This window comes from Tinamus guttatus, unplaced genomic scaffold, assembly GCF_059628265.1.
Source record: "Tinamus guttatus ecotype Peru unplaced genomic scaffold, ASM5962826v1 Tinamus_guttatus_pri_ptg000240l, whole genome shotgun sequence".
Taxonomy (NCBI): Eukaryota; Metazoa; Chordata; class Aves; order Tinamiformes; family Tinamidae; genus Tinamus; species Tinamus guttatus.
Genome location: NW_028288774.1, coordinates 9,395,468 through 9,414,781, shown reverse-complemented (window position 1 = coordinate 9,414,781; position 19,314 = coordinate 9,395,468). Strand labels below are relative to the sequence as shown.

General features: G+C 38.4%; 1 protein-coding gene across 4 annotated transcripts in view; it reads right to left on the bottom strand.

The window, feature by feature from the left end:
• Positions 1-3,182: 3,182 nt before the first annotated feature.
• The window catches only part of AP2A2 (adaptor related protein complex 2 subunit alpha 2), a 44,028-nt gene continuing 27,896 nt past the window's right edge, over positions 3,183-19,314 (bottom strand). For 2 of the 4 annotated variants that reach the window (XM_088525800.1, XM_088525801.1), the window contains exons 9-23: positions 18,853-19,021; positions 17,518-17,655; positions 16,118-16,300; positions 14,968-15,065; positions 14,551-14,782; positions 12,111-12,284; positions 10,661-10,824; positions 8,823-8,900; positions 7,861-7,943; positions 6,834-6,913; positions 5,898-6,031; positions 5,235-5,351; positions 4,956-5,025; positions 4,147-4,281; positions 3,183-3,335 (exon numbers count right to left, since the gene is read on the bottom strand). In XM_088525800.1, the coding sequence (XP_088381926.1) occupies positions 3,258-3,335; positions 4,147-4,281; positions 4,956-5,025; positions 5,235-5,351; positions 5,898-6,031; positions 6,834-6,913; positions 7,861-7,943; positions 8,823-8,900; positions 10,661-10,824; positions 12,111-12,284; positions 14,551-14,782; positions 14,968-15,065; positions 16,118-16,300; positions 17,518-17,655; positions 18,853-19,021 (1,933 nt within the window). In that variant the 3' untranslated portion in view covers positions 3,183-3,257. The remainder of the gene's footprint in view (positions 3,336-4,146; positions 4,282-4,955; positions 5,026-5,234; positions 5,352-5,897; positions 6,032-6,833; positions 6,914-7,860; positions 7,944-8,822; positions 8,901-10,660; positions 10,825-12,110; positions 12,285-14,550; positions 14,783-14,967; positions 15,066-16,117; positions 16,301-17,517; positions 17,656-18,852; positions 19,022-19,314) is intronic. The other 2 variants (XM_088525802.1, XM_088525803.1) reach the window with 1 other exon arrangement.

The window sequence follows — 19,314 nt, the reverse complement described above, 5'->3', positions numbered from 1 at the left end:
TCCTGGGGCAGAGGGAAAAAAGGGCAAGTGGGGATAGGAGGGAAGGCCACATCCAAGATGGTCTGGCCTTGCTCAGGGCAATATTTAACCAGAGGCTAAAAGCTTGCCTATGCACTGTGCAATAATAGAAACTTGATTTTCAAATAAAGCAGAAGAAATGTAATGTGTTAACTCATTTATCATTGTTTGACTAAAAACAATAGCAAAACTGCTGTTTTGAAAATAAACCACTTTGAAATAAGTCCCAAGTGCAAACACCGCAATTGTTAAAAGCAGGAAAAGGTATTCTACCTGTTTATTGTGGCAGACACTGCTGGTGTTAAAGACGATAGGAAGAAGGATTTTTCTACTAAGAAATAGTAGAATTCTACATTATAACACAGAACAATGAAAGACCAACTCTATGGGGACAAGAAGTCTGTGGACCAGGTAAGACTAAACACAATCCACCAGTCTGCAACAGAAACATTATGTATGTTTGTTCTGTAACATTATATTTTGCACAAATCAAATACAATGCACATTCTTTATGCTCCCACTTCCCCAGAGAAAAAAGGACAATTTGATTACTGTTCTAATCATTTATTTAATCTTCACATGTTCTGATGAATATATTGTCTAATATATAGTCTTCTATATGAAAATTCTCCACTTAATTTGACAGAACTTTTGTTTTATACAAATAAGACAATCACCATAAATGTTACATACTGGAGTGTAGGTCAAGAATGCACATATGCTATGTCTTGCTATTCAGTTATTTTCACATGTCAACGCCCGAAAATACTGTACTTTAAAACAATAACACTGTTTACTGCAGAAAGTTGCTTTGTCTGCTTGAAAGGATACATCACTTTGGTAAATCAACCATCAATCACAAAAAAAAAGTCATCAAGTATTTGTCCTTAGTTTGTTCGTGGTTCTGCCCACGGCTTCACTGAGCTGACATCATCAAACACAAAATGTGGACAGTCATAAGCTTAATACAGCCACCACGCAGAAGACACTTCCCCTAGGCCCCCTCCTTGATGTTTAATGCACATTTTAGCACAGCTTGAACCAAAGCGAAGTGAAATAAAGTAGTACAGCATGTCTCAAGGTGCCCCTCAGTGAGGGCACAATGTTTGCAGAGGGACAGATGTACAACATGATTTGAACAAAGATAAAATAGCAGCTCTTCCCCATTTCTGCTAGAACTCCCTTTTGCAGACCTTAGTTCAGCACATCAGATTTTCAACACTGCAGCCAACAGGAGGGGGATAAGATCATGGGATCACTACAGGGATCTACCACTTCCCAAAGACAAAAAGCACAAGGTAGTTCCGTAGCATTTTTCAGCTGCTCAACCTCATTGCAGGAAGCCCTCATGGAGATTTTTCAAAGACAATTTCTGTGACTTGAGCTTTGATTAACTACTTGAAAGGCTACTGAAAGGCCAGTTGCTGAAGAAAACTGTCAAAAACCCCTGGTCTATAGACAAGCTTTTAGTCACAGCATCCAGAGTTACCAAGCACTCCTGGAGCAAAAAGCTTTGTTCCTCAACTGTCACTGGCGTTCAAGTGTGATCACTGGCCCTAACCGGAACCAGATGAGAGCCATCCAGTTCCATCACCTAACTCAAAGCACAGGGCCAGGGGGAGCGAGGCACATTCAGCCATGCAAAACCCTGTCTCCAGAGAGCACTGGGCAGTGCAGCAGGCGCCTCATTCAAAGGGGCTGTTTTAGCTTCATGACCATTACTTGAACTCTTCATTGCACGGACAACCTGAGCTGTACGCTTTGCAAGACAGTCACAGGCCTCCTTTAACAACCTTCAGGGAGTCTGATACAAAATTCACTTTTAATGTGGGCAGCAGCTGACTTTGTTCACTCTGGCCAGCACTTCCTTGCTGGTAACTGCCCACAGTTTCTAACTGTGGTGCCTCACTTGCCTTGCTTTAGCAGCCCTTGGGGCATCTGAAGGCTTGAAGGATGTAAACCAAAGATATGTCCAATTATTTCTGCAGAGAAGCTGCTGAGAGTTTGCTGGCTGATATGGAAAAGCTATGAAGGCTCTGGTTGTAAAAGCCACTAAAAGCTCAACATTTTCAGCCTTTCTACTCTTTGATCTAGAGGAAACCAAACACCTATCTCCTACACCACACTGGCTATTTTCATTATCATCAACAGACAAGAAACTGTTCAGGTATCAGCTATTCAACCAACTGAGCTCTGTCGTGACTATACCCTGGGGAAAAAAAAAAAAAAAGTTATGTTTACATTTGTGTCTGCAAAAAAAGTGCATGCCTTACAGCCTTCATGGCCTGTTTCTTTCCTCTTCTATTTTTATACAATACCACAGTGATCAGAACCCATTCTCTCTGCATTTAGTTATAGCACACCATGGGGACTGCTATTTGCTAAATCTGATGGAAACAGAAACCACAACACAGACTTTTTAACCTCTGTTTGACTAAACATGAACAAGCAAGTACTGGTTCAACACCTGCCATAGAAGCTCATCTCATTCCTCGAGATGAGCAGAAAGATTAAGAATAGCCTTTGTGTTGCATCCACTTTTCAAAAGCTAAAAGAAAATGTGTAAAGGATTACAAGATTATTAATTTAAGAGTTTGGTCCTGTGGTATTTTTCACGTGCAACAACAAAAAAGTGACATTTAGCATAAGTGCTCACTTAGACCAGATTCAAATACATCTTGTAATCCACCCATTTCATCCCATCCAAAACTTGTGGCAATGTTTTCAAACATGTACAAATTCAGCTAAAACAGAAGCCATGCAACAAGAAGCTGACTCTTGACCTCAATGCTCTCAGTCATTTAGGCTTTACATTAACAGGCAAATTCATCTTACCGAGCTGCATTACGCTGGTTTCTTTTAGCTCAGAGCAGAGGGAGCACCTATTAAGGGTGCTAAGGCAGAATGTTACTGGCAATTTCCAGCTGAAATCCTTAGTTATCGCATTTAATTAGTTTCCCTTTAATACATTTAAAAGAAGCCTGACCTCTGCCAAACGGAGCACAAGGCAGCTCTCCCACCCTCTTTGTAACGGACACAAAAGCCATTTTTAATAAAAAAGCCATTTCCCCATACTGTTCATTTTATAGTCTTAATTTCAAACAAGGGACAAGTCCTGTTAAGGCAGGGAGCTGGTATTGGTTAACATTGCAGTACTCAGACAGTGATGTACAAGACATTTATTTGCAGTATGATAACAATGATATAAATGGGAAAACAAAACAATGACATGGTTAATATTAAAATTGTTCTGACAGCAATTCACATAATCTCTGAGATACAGCTTCTTTACTTGTTCGTAGTGTGAGCCTATACATCTGAAAAAGAACATAAAGCATAGTTTTGTGTTAAATGAACTGCACAGATAACCAGTCACCACTTGGCTTTGTTAGATTTGGTAGGAAATGATCTCAACATTCAAAAGCAGCCAGTTATCAAGTAATACAGCTCTTTCAAAGCACAGGCTAGAGCAGGTCTTTCATTTCTTGTCCACAGAACAGAAAACATTTTCTCCTATTTCTCATCTTTTAACTGCAAAGTGATGCTCAAGATCTGTTTTAGAAGCCTCCAAAGGGAGAAAACACTTTTCTGAATAGCCCACTCTTTACCACTACTTGATCAACAAAAGGGAGACCCATCACGCAAAGCTTATTTTTATAAGCAAATGGTACTGCCATATGAGACAAAGCCTCAATGAGCTCAGATTAAAGCTCTGTCAAGAAGCTTTAAGTCAGAAAAAAGAAATCATTAGGTTTGTGTCCATGTGCTAATGTTTTCCTTTAGCCACAGCAGTCTTCCATTAATATAACAGACAGAATTGTACTTAACCTTGGTGCAAGGTGCATAAAAGGAAAAACCTAAATATTTCCAACCTTTAGAAGAAGATTACACTCCGTGGACTGTCTAGAATAACACAGTGACCCTTCACAACAGGAAAAGAATTACTATGGGAAAGTAGCTTACTGAACTAGGCCAGGACCAGCTGCTAAATTTTAATCTCCTTGTGAGTCTGCAGTCACAATTAGCTATTGCAATAGTGATTCTAAAACACCTTAAGAATTTTCACATACGCTCTTACTTAATGCATACGACAACTTTTATTTAAGCTAAAGACACCAAAACAGATACCTGTGCCTGCAGGTTGGGTTCAAGACGCAGCAAGCATCCAATCTGAGTAGTTTTTGTATGTATGATACCAGCACCAACAAAGTTAGCAGGATTGGGATCTACCTCTTCAAGCAGAGCAGATCCAAAGCCAATTATCTGTCAAGGAAACCCAGAAGATTTTTATAAGTAGAGAGGACAGAAGGACAGCAGCAGTGCCAAGTAACCTTGATCACTAATGGAACTGACAGTCTAACCCAGTACAGCCACGAACACGTAAGTAGAAGATTCCTTAATTTTCATTTGAAGTGTTCAAGAAATTAAAGAACTTTATCAACTACTCGATACGAATTCTATTACAAGGGTAACCTTTATGAGGATGCCTGATTTTGAGCTTTTCCTGAAATAAAAGACTCCTTTGGAAAATAACTGAGAAATAATTTTCAAGAGACTCAAATTCTCCCTTGCTTAATTATAAGGGACTTCCCTGCCTTACCCTCATTGTATCTGTTCTGCTGAAGGCGGACAGATTTATGACATCACAATATTATCTTGTTTGCTTTCGAAATTAGCACAAAACTAGTACAAATGAAAGCAGAAGATACTTCAAACTTCAAGCACAGAATTCACATTTTCATGTATTGCCTCAAGTTTCCAGCTGCTGTCAAAGCTCAAGCCATACTGAGAAACAGCCCAACAAACCCCGTCTGCCAAAGGCCGGTTATACCACAGACTCATTGTTTAACAGCATGAGCCAAGTGCCACATAAAATAAGACAGGTCAATGGCCACTACCTTTATACTACCATTTAGAAATGCCATGTTACTACCCACCTTTGCTTTTGTGATCTCTGCATCCATCGGGTGTTTCGCTTTAAAGATATTTTGTACTTCTTGTTTAGGACTGCAAGGCAAGGCACAAGTGAATGTTTTGGATTACTATGCAACCCACAGCACTGATTAACAGCTATCATTACTACTTGCACTGTGGAGGCTCTAACCTGCAGGCATTATGGATAGAATGGGACACTGCACTAGTTGTGTTCACAGTAAATATCTTCTCTTTGACCCACACCCTAGAAACCCCAAGCCCAAGCATAAATAGGGTCTTACTTGCTCAGCTGTTTCCAACGCTGGAAGAAGTCTTGAGAAGACATCTCTGTAGGCTGAAAAAACTTATTCAGTGTGATGGGTAGCTTTACTGAAAGATTTTGAAATGTCCCACCATACCTGTATGCAGAAGAGACACAAAATGGGGCAGGCAGGACAAACTGATAGCAGTCTCAGGGCATATCAACCAGGAAAAGAAGGGCAAATACTAAGGTAGAGTTGCTTGATAATTTAAAAAGAGCTATCAGCTGTCTTAACTGAGAAACTGCATATCATGCAATTTCTAAGCTGCAAATTTTAAGCCACCATTACATGATTTTAACTGCTCTACCTAGACATGAAAGTCAACTGGTACAGCTTCTTATAAGGACATTGCTCCATTTCAACACAGGTACTTAACCCTTTAGATAGCACCTTGCAAGGTGGCAAAGAGATATTCTTGTGAAAATGCACCAAGTAAAAAACCTTCAGCTCAGGCTACAGCAACCAAACATCCCTTTCTCCCTCTTTAGTTAAAGTTTTGTTAGATCAAGTTCCCAGGAAAGTTACCTGCCCAAGATTAAGGCTTTTAATTTTGCGGTCCTAGTCCATGTTTCAGTCAAGAGGCCCAGGCCAACTTCAACATCTAAATAATTAATTCAGCAACTTTAAAATACTGTGTTTTACCTGAACTGAATGTTCAGGATTGGCGCTTCCATAAAGTCTGACACACACTCAATGTTCACAACCTGCTGCACCTGCGCACCTCCGTCCACTGTGGGGTCAACAGGTTTTGTCTGGAGATTCAGGCATGAGGCGTAGTTAAGGAAAGCAATCACTAAGCGTATAGTTAACAAACAGTAGTTTCTACTGGCAAAATATTTAAAGGAATAAATATTGTGTCTGCTGGTTCTCCACTCATGAAAATCTGAAGCTCAATTTTTACACAATATTTTCTTTTCCTGTTGACACATCAAGAAGCAATAGGTTGTCAACATTTCTCATTATAGGAATATCCTTAAAAAAGGATTCCATCAAAAAAAGCATGCAGGCCACAACTGTAAAATAAAAACCCCAGTACTATCTCATTTTGATCCAAATGTTACAGTGAGGCTTTGAGTCAAACAAGCTAGATCACATGCTCTCCCAGAAATCCCAAATTGTCAATAGCAAGTGTTAAGTGCAAAAACACACCCACAAGAACTTATTTTAAGGTAGTGGTATACTTGTGCACACACATTCCTCTATCTGCCTTTGAAAGTCATGTGCTGATGCAGGCCTGGAAGGACATCAGGCCTATGTCTCTGCTACTTTATCTCAATGGATAAAGCTACATAATTTTGCTACATATTTATTCATAATAATACATCCTAGACTCAGCAGTTAAAAGCTGTCCCTCTAACCACAGCTCTAAAGAGAAAGGTCTTTTATTTCTGCTAAAGACTGGCTTTTTCTACAAAAAAAAGAAGAAAAAAGGGACGCTATTCATCAAATTGCTCATTTCTTCATGTTTGAGGACATCAAACCTTGATCTAGCAGCTTTAATGAACTTTTTTCCTGCTCTGCTTAAAGGTGTAAAAAGAACAGAAAGACGCTATTGTATTTAAGGATATTTGACTGAAGGTCATCCGAGCAGATTACTGTTGGAGTAAAATTCAGGAACTGAGTTGATGTCTTATTGCCATAGAATATGAACATACGTCCTAAAAAAAAAAATTATATATATATATGTATATAAAAATAAAAGAGAAAGCAAGCAAGAAAGAAGTCATCAGAAGTTTCTTAGGTTTCAAAGTAATTTCTTGGAAATAACTTAGAAAGACAATATAATTTATTCATCCAATAACAGACATGGCATATATATCTCATATACAGACACAGTATATCAGACAATATATACTTATATATTTATATATCCACACATACGCCAGAATATGTTCTAATATATCAACCTAAAGGAGCCTTCTTCACTGTGAGGCCTCTTCAACATGTACTTCAAGTCTTAACCTACTTCCATTTAAAATGCTAGAGAGCAGAAGATAAATATAGTGCTCATCTTGCTGAGATAGTCACAGCTCAAGATGAAGTAGTATGGAAATAAACCATTAGACTGTTTCCACTGTAGCTGTTACACAGGCACTAAAATAATCCATGGAAGTCTTTAAATCACTATGACTTTTTTTTTTTTTTTTTTTAATATATTAGTGTTATTGTGGTATCAAAAGCCATGCAAAAGAGAAGCAAGAGCTCCTTGTTCTGGAGCATTTTCAACCTCCAGCTCTTTACCAGACACTAACTACCCTGTGCATTGATATTCTGTACCATATGGTTAGGAAAAGCTCTACTGTAAAATAGACAGACTCAAGATAAAGGTCACTTATAACCCAAGCAGTGTAAGCCCTACAACGAGGCATTAAGAACTAGAACTCACAGTACCACCTACACTCTCATTTCAGCTGCCAAAAGCAGCTGATAAGTTAAAGAAAACAAGATCCCACACAGAAGCCACAAACAGAAGCTCTTAAGACAGTTGGGCCTGAAATCAGACTCCTCTTTTAAAGTAGCTGAAAAGTCAGCCTTATGCTCAGTATCATGTTGCCAATGAAGTTGATGCATAAATAAGCTAACAACTCTGCCTGAAAGTTCTTACCCAGGTTCTGCCGAAATTCAGACTTCAGTCCAATTTGTAGCAACTGATTTTCAAATAAGACTCCATTATTTTTACACACAAACCTAGAAGAAAAAAAGCAAGGTACATTTTAATTGAGACAGATTAAAAATGTTCAAAACCACAAAATTCAGGGTTTACACAGAAGATGAAGACTGGTTAACCTAAAGCGCATCAGTCTGCGAGAAAGGCCCTTGCAGAAAATTGCAGAGTTAAAAGATGAATGCATTTTAGAATTGAAACCACCTATTGTAGAACACTAAAATAACTGAGTTTCTATCCAACAGGATACCTGAGAAACTATGGAGGAAGCCACAATATGCTATAGACACACACTAAGAAAGATTAGGCAACAGACTATTTGCTTATTTTTGGCAACTTCTGGAACTCACTAAGAGAGTAAGAGAAGTTGTTTCATCAACTCTCTATCATGTATGTTGACTTGGCAGTTGTGGGTTTTTTTTTTTTTCATTTTGAAGGAGCAAGCCCATTTTACATGTATTTTAGTCCTCCTACCCGTCACTTAAAAGCAGAAGAGGTCGTCAACGAATATTAGCCTGTTTCATACACAGCACTACACAAAAACATGCTTGCAAATATCAGTAATTTTGGTAAATTCTTACCCCTTTTAAAACAGTCGTCTGTATTTGCAAGAGTTGCAAATATACAGCTAGAGTTGCCAAAAATGTCTCATTTTAGAGTAGTGTGTGATAGCAGTGACTCTTAACAGGCAACTCTAAGCTGTGGATTCATGAGCGTGTCATACAACGCACAGCATTTACAGAAATGTTCTGCTCACAGGAAGTCTGACAATATATGTACATACATATGTTTCTGCCCAATTCTGCTAGCACTACGTCAATGCACACTATCCTTTTATCTTTTCTCTCCTGTAACTATATTCTGGAATTTGCCCAGCCTTGCAAGGTTTTAGTGTTGCTTACTTGTGAAAAAGCTCATCAGCATCATGCACAGTATCAGCTGGTTCCTCAGAAACTACCTCAGATGAAGCCAGGTCAGGGCTAGTTCAGGCAGCACAAAGGAAGAAAGGTGGTAGCGACAGAGATAGCAGGAGTTAGTAAAGACAGCTTAGTGCTTAGTTATTTCCTTTACCTCCTTCCTCAAAAAATTGCACTTGTGAGAATTTAATGCATGAGAAGTTTATTAGCTGCCCTAGTTGAGTAAACCTGGAAGGATTTTAGGCATTAAGTGATTATTTTCTTCCCCCACCCCCACTCCATGACTATTAGGAACCAGGAATTCCTCCTGAAGACAGGAGATGCTGAAGACATTCAGCAGCTTAAGTCTGTACCTCTTAAACAATCAAATCCTTTTAGGCATTTAATTATTTGTGACAGTTTTTAAACTTCAAAACCATAAGTGGAGGTGTATATTAACCACTTCAAACCTGCATTTTGAAACAGACCTCATCTACATTAATGGAATTTCTCATGACGACTGCACAGTCTGTTCTTAAAAAGAAACCCCAAAAATATTTAAAGCGTAGGCAACAGTACATGGGCACATGGTGTATGACTAAGCCAAGTAACAGATTAGAAGCAAAAGTGACAACAGCACTAGAAAAGCAGCAGGAAACTATAGAAGGCAACTTGGCAGTAGTGCTGAAGGAGTGTTTCATCTTGTACAGACAGACCATAGTTGGACAATGCTAGACTTTCCTCTGCAGCAGGAGGAAACCCAAGTAACTTTCTTATGAAAATGTTAGTCTTTAAAAAAAAAAAAATCAAAGTTTTTAAAAAGCTCTAACAAGTTTGTACAGCTTCTTAAAATTTTGGTACTGTGTAGCATGATAAAACAACACTTACTGCTTTTCAAGAGAAAAGTAGGATCGAGTTTTAATCACTGCAAACCTGCAACAGTGCCTGGCCTTGTATAAAATTGATGAAAGGCAACGGAGCCCAGGCAGATTAGTTCCACTAGCTACACCTCTTATATTAAGATACCCAGCAAGTGCATCATCACATCATGATGTGATATCCTTGATAATACTAATATTATGCTCTTTGGCCAATAGGAAGAAAAATTTTGAAAGATGTCATTGTCATTTAATTCTGTTTACTTCCAAAATTTTAGCCAAGTGACATTTGAGCATAGCTACCAGCCGTCTCATATTAAAAGGACTAATAACACACTATGCCTGATACTACAGCTGGCAATGCAAACAGGAAGATAATTTTAATCAAATCTCCCTCTCCCTCCCCCAGAAAAAGAAAACCATTTTTTCTTTTCTTTTCAGACTGTCTGTCAGACAGTAGCAGAGCAATTAAAGTATTTCTTGAAACTGGGCCACAATATCTAAATATTTAGCTAGGAACAACCTAGCCCACTAATCCGCTGCAAGTTTGCTGTAAGTGAGGAAATGCAAGAATGCTTTATGGAAACAAGAAACAATGTACAACAACAATGTATTCATGTAGGGCCAGACAGCCCCAAAGTTTACCATGTATTGCTGAGATGCACGAGCAGCTTGCTTTAGCAAGCAAAACCAGCAGGAAAACTAGGCAAGACTGCACGGTTAAAATATCCTCAGAATGACTATTACAGACTCAGTTTCACACGACCAAAAGTTTAGATAAAGACAACATATACAGCATAAAGAGATCAAGAACAGCACTTCTGCCGCACAACTACCACCCAGGAATGCATTCATGTAGCTGGAAGAAAACTGAAAGTTATTAATTCAATGTATTCTCTTCTCTAACCCCAATTTAGCAGGAAATACTTCCCCAAAGACCTTACAGAGTGTCTCATTCTCAATTACCTCGCAAAGTTGTCATCAGAACCAGGAGCAAGAGGTGCAACTGCAGAAGCTGAATCTGAAAATACATCCACAAGCAGGCTACCGCTAGAAGCAGGTGGTGGAGCTGAGTTGCTAAGAGGGGCTGCACCCAGACCCAGTAGATCCGCAGATGGAGAAGGAGTAGACTAGGGAAGACAAGACACTTCAGAATTAAACAAGACTACGACAGAGCTGTCTATTGCTGGGTAACCTAGGTTGTAGCAAAGTTCTTTCCTGCCCCATCAAGGCTGGGTAGACAAGGGAAAACTTCATAAATGCAGTTACTACTTGGTGTTTCAATGTAAGTTCCTTCCCCCTCCCTTTTGAATTACGACCACCTAGAAGTTAAATAAAAACAAGACTTGCAAAAAGCAGAGCTTGTACTTAATTTAAGACTACAAGCGGTAAAGGTAGAGGTGAGACCTTTAAGAATATTTTTCCCAAGCGGAGCAAATCAAGAGACCATCAGAGGCCTCACGTGTGCACTCCTGAGCCACATACAAGAAAAAAGCACAGACTGGTAGTAGCCAAAGTGTTTATGCATTATATTTTAATTCTACAATAATCAAGATAATATCTTGTAAGATAAAAGAATGAAATCTTTGACTTGCAACAAACAGTTAAGTAGCTCATCCAAATGCAAGTCACTTCAAGGTTATCACATGCAGGAACTCCTAGACACTGCATTGACAAGATTAAAGGAAGAAGTTAAAAAAGTAGGGAATGTGTCAAGGCACTTCTTCCTCTTAAGTAATCCACTACTATATCTCAACTGCAATAAGTTATCCTTGTTACTAAAATCGAAAACTTAAGAACTTTGTTAGGGGAGCGTTCATCCTTCTAGCCTTAGTTGACAAAGTGATAAGTTGCAGTTAAACAAATGAGATGGCTGCACTGCCTGCCATAATGGAACTCAAACTATTGTGTTAAGTAAGCTTATATAATCTCATCAGTATATTTCACGGGCACCCGCATTAAGTGCTGTTCACTTCTAGTGAAAATAAAAATAACCTGAAACAAAATGAAAAAATACTTATCATACTACAAGAGATGTAAGAACAGCTGATGCACAGAAATTCAAAATGTTCCTTTTAAATATGCTCATTTTAGCACCTCACCTTCACTGCAAATTAGTCAGAGGAAAGATATCCCCATTTCTAAGACTGCAGCAACATCTCTCAGCATAACAATATAAAAAGGGATATATATTTTTTTTTTAGACTGCAGACAATTCTTCCCCATTTATACCATGGGTAAGATTTCCCAAGCAGAGTTGAATATAGTGTGCAGGGAAAGCTGATACAGGTTCCCCTTTTTAGCAAGGGCCCATAGTCTAATATTTAAGACCAGCGCAATTCCTTCTACCAATGCAATTCCCTCTTTGCTTCCACACCTTGTGAACTTCTGAAATAAGAACAGTTTTTAAACTCACAACAGCGCTAGCATTGACAGAGGCAGGTTCAGCACTTCCATTCATATCAGAACTCCTCTCCTTTTTGATCTCTTCCAGGTCAGTAACTGTGCCAGGCCCCTTCTTCTTCTTCAGCTTAGCCAAAATGGAAGACTCCCGCTCCGGAAAGGGAGGCATTTCTTCTAGCACTGTAGCCTTATCACAGAAGTAGTATATTAGTTATATTGGAAAAGAAGACCAAATCAACTTTCTAGTCTTTGAAGAGAAACACCATTATACATTGCATGATGTTCAGGCAAGACATGTACAAAAAAAATCCACCATACAGTCTGTTGTACAGCAGTAGATAAAAAAAAAAAAAAAGTAAAATATCTATCTTATGAGGAAAGACTAAGCAAGCTGGCCCTGTTTAGCTTGGAGAAAAGAAGATTGAGAGAGGATCTGATCAATATGCATAATACCTGAGGGGAGAATATAAAGAAGATGGGGTCCAACTCTTCTCGGTGGTGGCCAGTGACAAGACAAGGGGTAATGGGTACAAACTGAAACACAGGAAGCTGCATCTCCATGTGAGGAAGAACTTTACTGGGAGGGTGACAGAGCCCTGCAACAGGCTGCCCAGAGAGGTTGTGGAGTCGCCTTCTTCGGAGATCTTCAAAACCCACCCAAATGTGACCCAGTGCCACGTGCTCTAGGTGACCCTGCTTGAGCGGGAGGGTTGGACTAGATGATCTCTAGAGGTCCCTTCTAACCTCAACCATTCTGCGATTTTGTGAAAACAAAATATTCAAAGGTTTCTGAAGTCTGCTTCTGACTGATGACCTGGGAACTTTTGCTGATATGCCCTTCCTCCTCTTTCTCCTTCTTCATGATACCTTCCACAGACAACAGACCTAACTTTGATGATATGCAGAGCATAATCTTGAAAATAATCTTCCCAAAGGAGATGCTTAAAAAAAAGAAAAGGGTGCAGATTACCACTCTAATAAAGTACTATTAAAAAGAAACCCAAATATACTAACACCAAGCTTGGGTCATAATGGACATGAAGGTTGAATCAAGCAGACCTAGACCAGAGGCACTAAGTACTACCCTGGTTAGGACCCTCTTCAGACCTAAACATTGTTACCAGACACAAGACTGAAGGTGACATGCTCTGGCCCGAGGACATCAGGTTAAAACAGTCTGGGAACTTCTGGGGAGAAAAAAGTTCTGTGCAGGTAACTGCAAGTTTCCTGCCCACCAACCTACAAGCTGATTTTCAGGAACAGTCTACATGAGTTTTGACTAATTGTTAAAGAAAACCCAAGCATTAAGTGGCAGACATTTAGTTCTGAGTCATGTATTCACTTTAACACAGCATAAAGAACCCTTTAACATCTTCCTTTTTGCAGACCTCAAGAAGCTGCCATTAACTCTTCAATTATAGCAGAGCAAAATGATATGAAATAAGTAGTGACTCAATGAAGAGGAGAGATTTTAGACTTTAAAGGCTCGACTCAATAATGACATCTTTGAAACACTAGTCAAATTTCTGGAGGAAAAAGAAAGTTACTAATACACAATAATATACACCACACACAGCACCACACAGCTCTCACTATTCTCATCATGTAATACTGAAGTGTTGACATCTTACAGGTTCTACCTGTACATGGCTCTAGCATACACGTGCTTTTAAAGTTATTATATTTAATTATCTGCTTCCAGACTTCAACATCTCACTTCACTGAGGCAAGAACTCCAGCTTCATATGCTTCACTAAAAGCCATGCATACTTGCATGCTGATCTGCTTCTTACAAATTTACCCAATGAGGTATTCCCAACCTTCCTCTAAAAGATCACGAACTAGTCCAGTTAAAGACAGTATGCATGTCATATGAACACTGCAATGTCTACGTCAAGACTCTCCATAAGCACATAGGCATCCCTCAAGCCAGAGCTCAGCACTTCAGGAACCTGAACTGTCCAGTGACACAGAACTCTGCAACTATCACAGCTAACAGCTCCAATTTCAAAGTTACAGCTACCTAGTGAACTTGTTAAAGAGAAACATCTAAATATTGAAAGGTGAAAGTCCTTACAATATAAGGCAGCAGACTTTCATGGACCAGTACTACAGGGCTTCATACTATTCCAGCTTTTATCGGGTCCGCGTTAACATGAATTAACTTACTTTGCCACCAGAACAACAGCTTTGATTCTTGGCTCTAAGTAAAAGATGGCTGCAGCTAAATTCAGTCACAGATAGGAAAAGAAAAAAAAAGGAGAAAAAAAAGGGCAAAACTAGCCATTTTGTGATTCCTAAATTTAAATGAAGATTTTAAGCAATCAGCTAAGGTTTATTGAAATTTTATTCATTGACAGATTGAAGATCCATTATTGGTTTTGATACACACATAGCTAAAGATTTCTCCATAATAAAAAACCAAACTACTAAAAACAAAATACTACACTTACCAATATATCAGTACTGGCAATGGTACTGAGCCTCAGATATTCAACAGCTCTCTGCTGCAGCTCAACATCGGCATTCTTAAGCTGACTGTCACTGCGCAATACATCCTGAATTGTTGTTTTGATTTCTGGAAACAGGTTCACGAACTTGATGTAGGTAGACAGAAGCAGAGCTCGGGTAGGAACACTACACAGATGAAACTTGGAGTGCAGCAAGTTGAACTGGATGAGGGGACTTTAAAGATAAGAGGGAGGGAGGGAAAACAATCTGTTCAATTTTCACAGTAATGATAATTCTTAATGTAAGTGCCAAAACATCTTAGGAGCTCTTAAGAAGATTAAACAGACAGTAATTCTTTACAAAAGAACTATTACTATTCCAAATGCATAATTAGAGATCTTCTTTAAAAGACATTTTACCTTGACCTTGGATCACCTGCTATCAGATTTCCAAATTCTCCCAAGATATAGCCACCTACTTTTACAAGATTCTCATGGCATGCTGGAGCTTGAAGGGCCTGTAAAATATAGTAATAGGTGGTCACTAACCTGTAATATGTCAAAAAGATTCATCTCACCTGTCAGTTCCATACCTAGTTTCCTGGTCTACTTTCCTATAAGAGCAGATGATACGTCTAAAAGGTAGAGAACCAACTATGAAAAAATACAGTGGAAAGTTTTCTATAACATATAGAAAGATTAATCAAGCCAAGTCATACCTAATGTAAGTGTTATTAACCCAAGAGCATTCTTAAAGCTCACTTAGCAGTACTGTGAACTTCTGAGGACAGATACAACTACCTGGAACTTCCTAACATCCTTAGGAGAGTCAAAAGTATGCCAGTATTTTAACTTGATTATTGCAGGAATGGGCTAAAATTGTCAAAGATGTAAATACTGTCTTTTTAAGTACGAAGGCAACAGAGATAAGTTCCAAATGTCTCTTTACGCATTCAGAAAAGATGACCAAGTTGAAAACCCATCTGAAGAATCCAAACAAAGTCAGAGCAATAAGGTCAGCCATTTCGAAGTTTCCCCTAACAGTTAAAATTCCACTTGTATGAGATCCTAAACAGCTGGAATGGACACATATTCTAGAAGGATCCCCAAGTTATCTTGAGTGCTTGGATTCCTACAGTCCATAAAACTGAAAGTATTTGCAAAGCCTCCTGTTTTTAATTTGCGTTTCAGTAATTTTCCCAATAATGCTATTTCCTTACCAAGCTATTCACTCAGAAAACAACAACAACAACAGCAACAACAAACTCTTCTTTCAGTGTGGCAGTTTAAAAAGCACAAACCACTCTCCCTCCCCAATACCTTAGAAAACAAACAGGTGATTTTACATTATTTACTTAAGCCAGAGCAACTTTTCATCAGAGAGCAACCTGTCTCTGGCTCAGAAAGTCTTAGATGCTAGACTTAAAGCTCTAACAGTATTTTTCTCAAAATAATTCAAGAGCAATTTTTTTATTCTTCCCTAACAGAAGGAATATGCACAGCTGCTAGATTACACATTTGCTTAATTTCCAAACCATTTTGAAACCCAACACAGAAGAATTATTCTTACCTCAAAAACAGTCTTTGCTGCATACCCTTGAACATCATCCCTGTTAATGACAATCTGAATAACACGGTACCATACTTCTTCACTGACATAGTCACCAGCAATGCGGATCAGATTCAAGATTGTATCCACATACCAGGTATAATCCACTGCATACTTCTCAGCTAGAATTGCAACTTTTAGCACCTGAACAAACACAGAGGACAAGACAGCAGAAGCTAGTCAGTGTTCTGGATTCTATATGCTGTGATTCTGTAAGATGTGAATCAAGATGAACTTTTAAATATGCTGTGAACCCTCAGGGAAATCCAGAAACATCCGTTTCAGCTGTCTCGCTCACTTGCTCTCAAAGCTGAGGTAGAAGATGAATATTGATGCTGTGTGCCAGAAATCACCTGCTACCATCACATAACATTGTGCATTAGAGCAGGCTGTAAGTAGTACACAGTTGAAGAGCCACAGATTAACCAAGTGATCAAGAAAAACCTATCAAAAATATTATTTCCTATAAAAGCATTTAAACCATCATTGAGATAGCACTAAGTAATTTGAAGTACTCTTAAAAAATGTGGATGTTCACACTAGCAGAGGCAGGTCAGAGCCACCAAATTTGTTGCCATTTCAGAACACTTAGAAATCTGAAGCAAAGTGTCAGCAACAGGAAGAGACTAAATACATCATTTGAATTTGTAGGTTGCAACTGTACTAGCCAATTCCTTTAGGAGCAGTAAATTAACAGAATGAAATTCATGTTATCTGCAAAGTCAGCATAGGTTGTCAACAGCAACAAGGCGGTATAAAAGGTATATCAAGTACCTTTTATTCTATGCTATTTTGATCAAGAACTTTTAGCAATGTAGTCTTAACTAAATAATTGCTGTAAATGCAGACTATTGCCACACTTCTGTGAATGTCACTCACTGGGTATTTTATCTTTTGCATTTTTTCTGCTGGGAGAAAGACAGCAGACAACACTCGTCCCCTTGAACTCATCATCTAAGTCAGAGCTCCTGGGAATCCTTAGAACAGGGGAAAGTTCTCACAGCACACGGCTTAAAATTCTACATACAAAAATAAGTATTTATCATTCTAAGCTTTGAAACAAAAGCAGTTGTCTAGAGATAAGACATAGCTCAGTAGAACTAGAGATTTTTCTTCCAGGAGCACTAAAAATTCACTTCACTGTAAGCAAAAAAAACCACTAAAGCTACTTTTTAAGTTTCCTGATTTGAGCATTTTTTATATTATTATTTTAACATAAACAAAGACATCATTATTAGATACAGCCTTTATGGGTTTTTTTTTTCCCCCACCTTCAAAGAATTTCTATCACAGACCATCTCACATGGTGCCAAAGCCAGTTACACACACACACACACAAAAAGGAAATACAAATATCTCACAATTTCTTCTCTAATGGAATAATCAGCAGTCTCCAAATAATTCAGCATTTCAGCCACAATCTGTTGAGCATTGCTTCGGTCACACATTGCATACAGGAGATCTACAGCTCTCTGACGCACACTCACATCTCTCTCAGTCTGCAAAAGGACACAAGAGCAGAAGGTCAAGATGATTTCACATTTGGAAAGAATGTGCAATTCACCAAAAAAGATTAAACTTCCACATTTTATTTTTCATAGTCAAATTCAAGACAAATGCTTTGTAATAAGCTTTCAGAGACAGAATGAAGTTCTTCAAAATGCTAACATTCCCTTGATATGAGCTACAAGTTTCTCAAGTTATTTCCACTTTCCCTGGAGACTGAGAGGGCTTATTGATTTTATAGAACATTTAGTCTTTAAAAAAATATTAAATATTTTTTTTAAATGAAAACATGAGGTATTGCTTATGTACTACACACATTAGAACGCAGACAAATGCTGAGAGCATGGAAGAGTTTGAACTCTACTACTGCCCTGCAAGCATTGACAAGCTTGTGGCATACTCTAAATAGGGTAACCTGCACCACTTTCCAGAGACACATTAAGAACCAGTTAAGATGACCATAATGATCAGGGTGATAGACAACTAACTACCTGGAGCTTCAGCATGGAGCTTGCCTTAAATAACAGAAGCTCAGCTAAAACGCAACGGAGGTGCATGCTTTAAGGTTAGACAAATGCATTAATATGCTACAGTATGAGCTCGGAAGGAAATATTACACATAAACACTGAAGCGTTTTGCATTGCCAAGCAAAAATAGGTTAAAAAAAAAAAAGTCTTCTTGTTTCAATTTCTGCTAGAGATACAGCTTTAAGGTTTCTTGACTTTGGAAAAAAAATATACATATATATATATACACATATGGTTACACAGAGAAAGCTGATCACCTACTCTACTGCTCCCCACAAGTTGTTGCAGCAAAAGTAATGTCTGTTTTTTTAGTAAAGATAGCAACAGAACAAAGTCTTTCTGAGCACTCTTTGTTTTGAATTTTGACTCGAGAGACTCATGTGCCTTCAGTCTCCAGTTTCTGACCCTTATAACATTCTGGAGCCTCAGCTACAAGCATCAGATCCACCAGCAAAACTGTAAAGGTAAAGTTAAATGTAAAGTAAGAAGTTAACTTTTATGGCTATAGGCACACAATAATTTTGCGGAAGTAGAAAAAGAATTACAGCAAGTTTCTAGAAATAACTCATTTAATCCCCAAGTATTATTAGCCTTATGGGAGAAGGAAAAAGAGGAGAATACAAGGATTATAGTTAAAAATAGACTGTACATTTAATATTTACCTTCAATGCATTGATAACTGTTTCTATGTGTGTTTTCACAGCCTCATGTGAGAATTCAGAGCTGGCAAGCGTGCACATGCTTTCCAGTGCTAGGTAACGCAAATTAGTTTCTCGGTGCTGCAAGAACTGACCTAGCTGGTTACAGGCACGGACTAGTAGATTTGGCTCACTGCACAGAACAGGAGAGAAAGTGAAAGGGTTAAAAGCAACAGATACAAGAACACTGGATAAAGAACCCTGTTTCTGCAGTGCAAGTTTCTTAAAGTGCTTTAAAAAGTGTCTGCTGTTGAAATTAAAATTCAGATATTGTGAGATCATCTCTCTTAGATTAGAATTGTGGGTCACAACACAAAACTAAATACTAGAAAGAGCAAGAAACAGAAATAAACAAAATGCTAGCAGTGACACAGTTTATTAATACTTTTCAAATCAAGTGCTACAGGTGATGTTGCAACCTGGCTA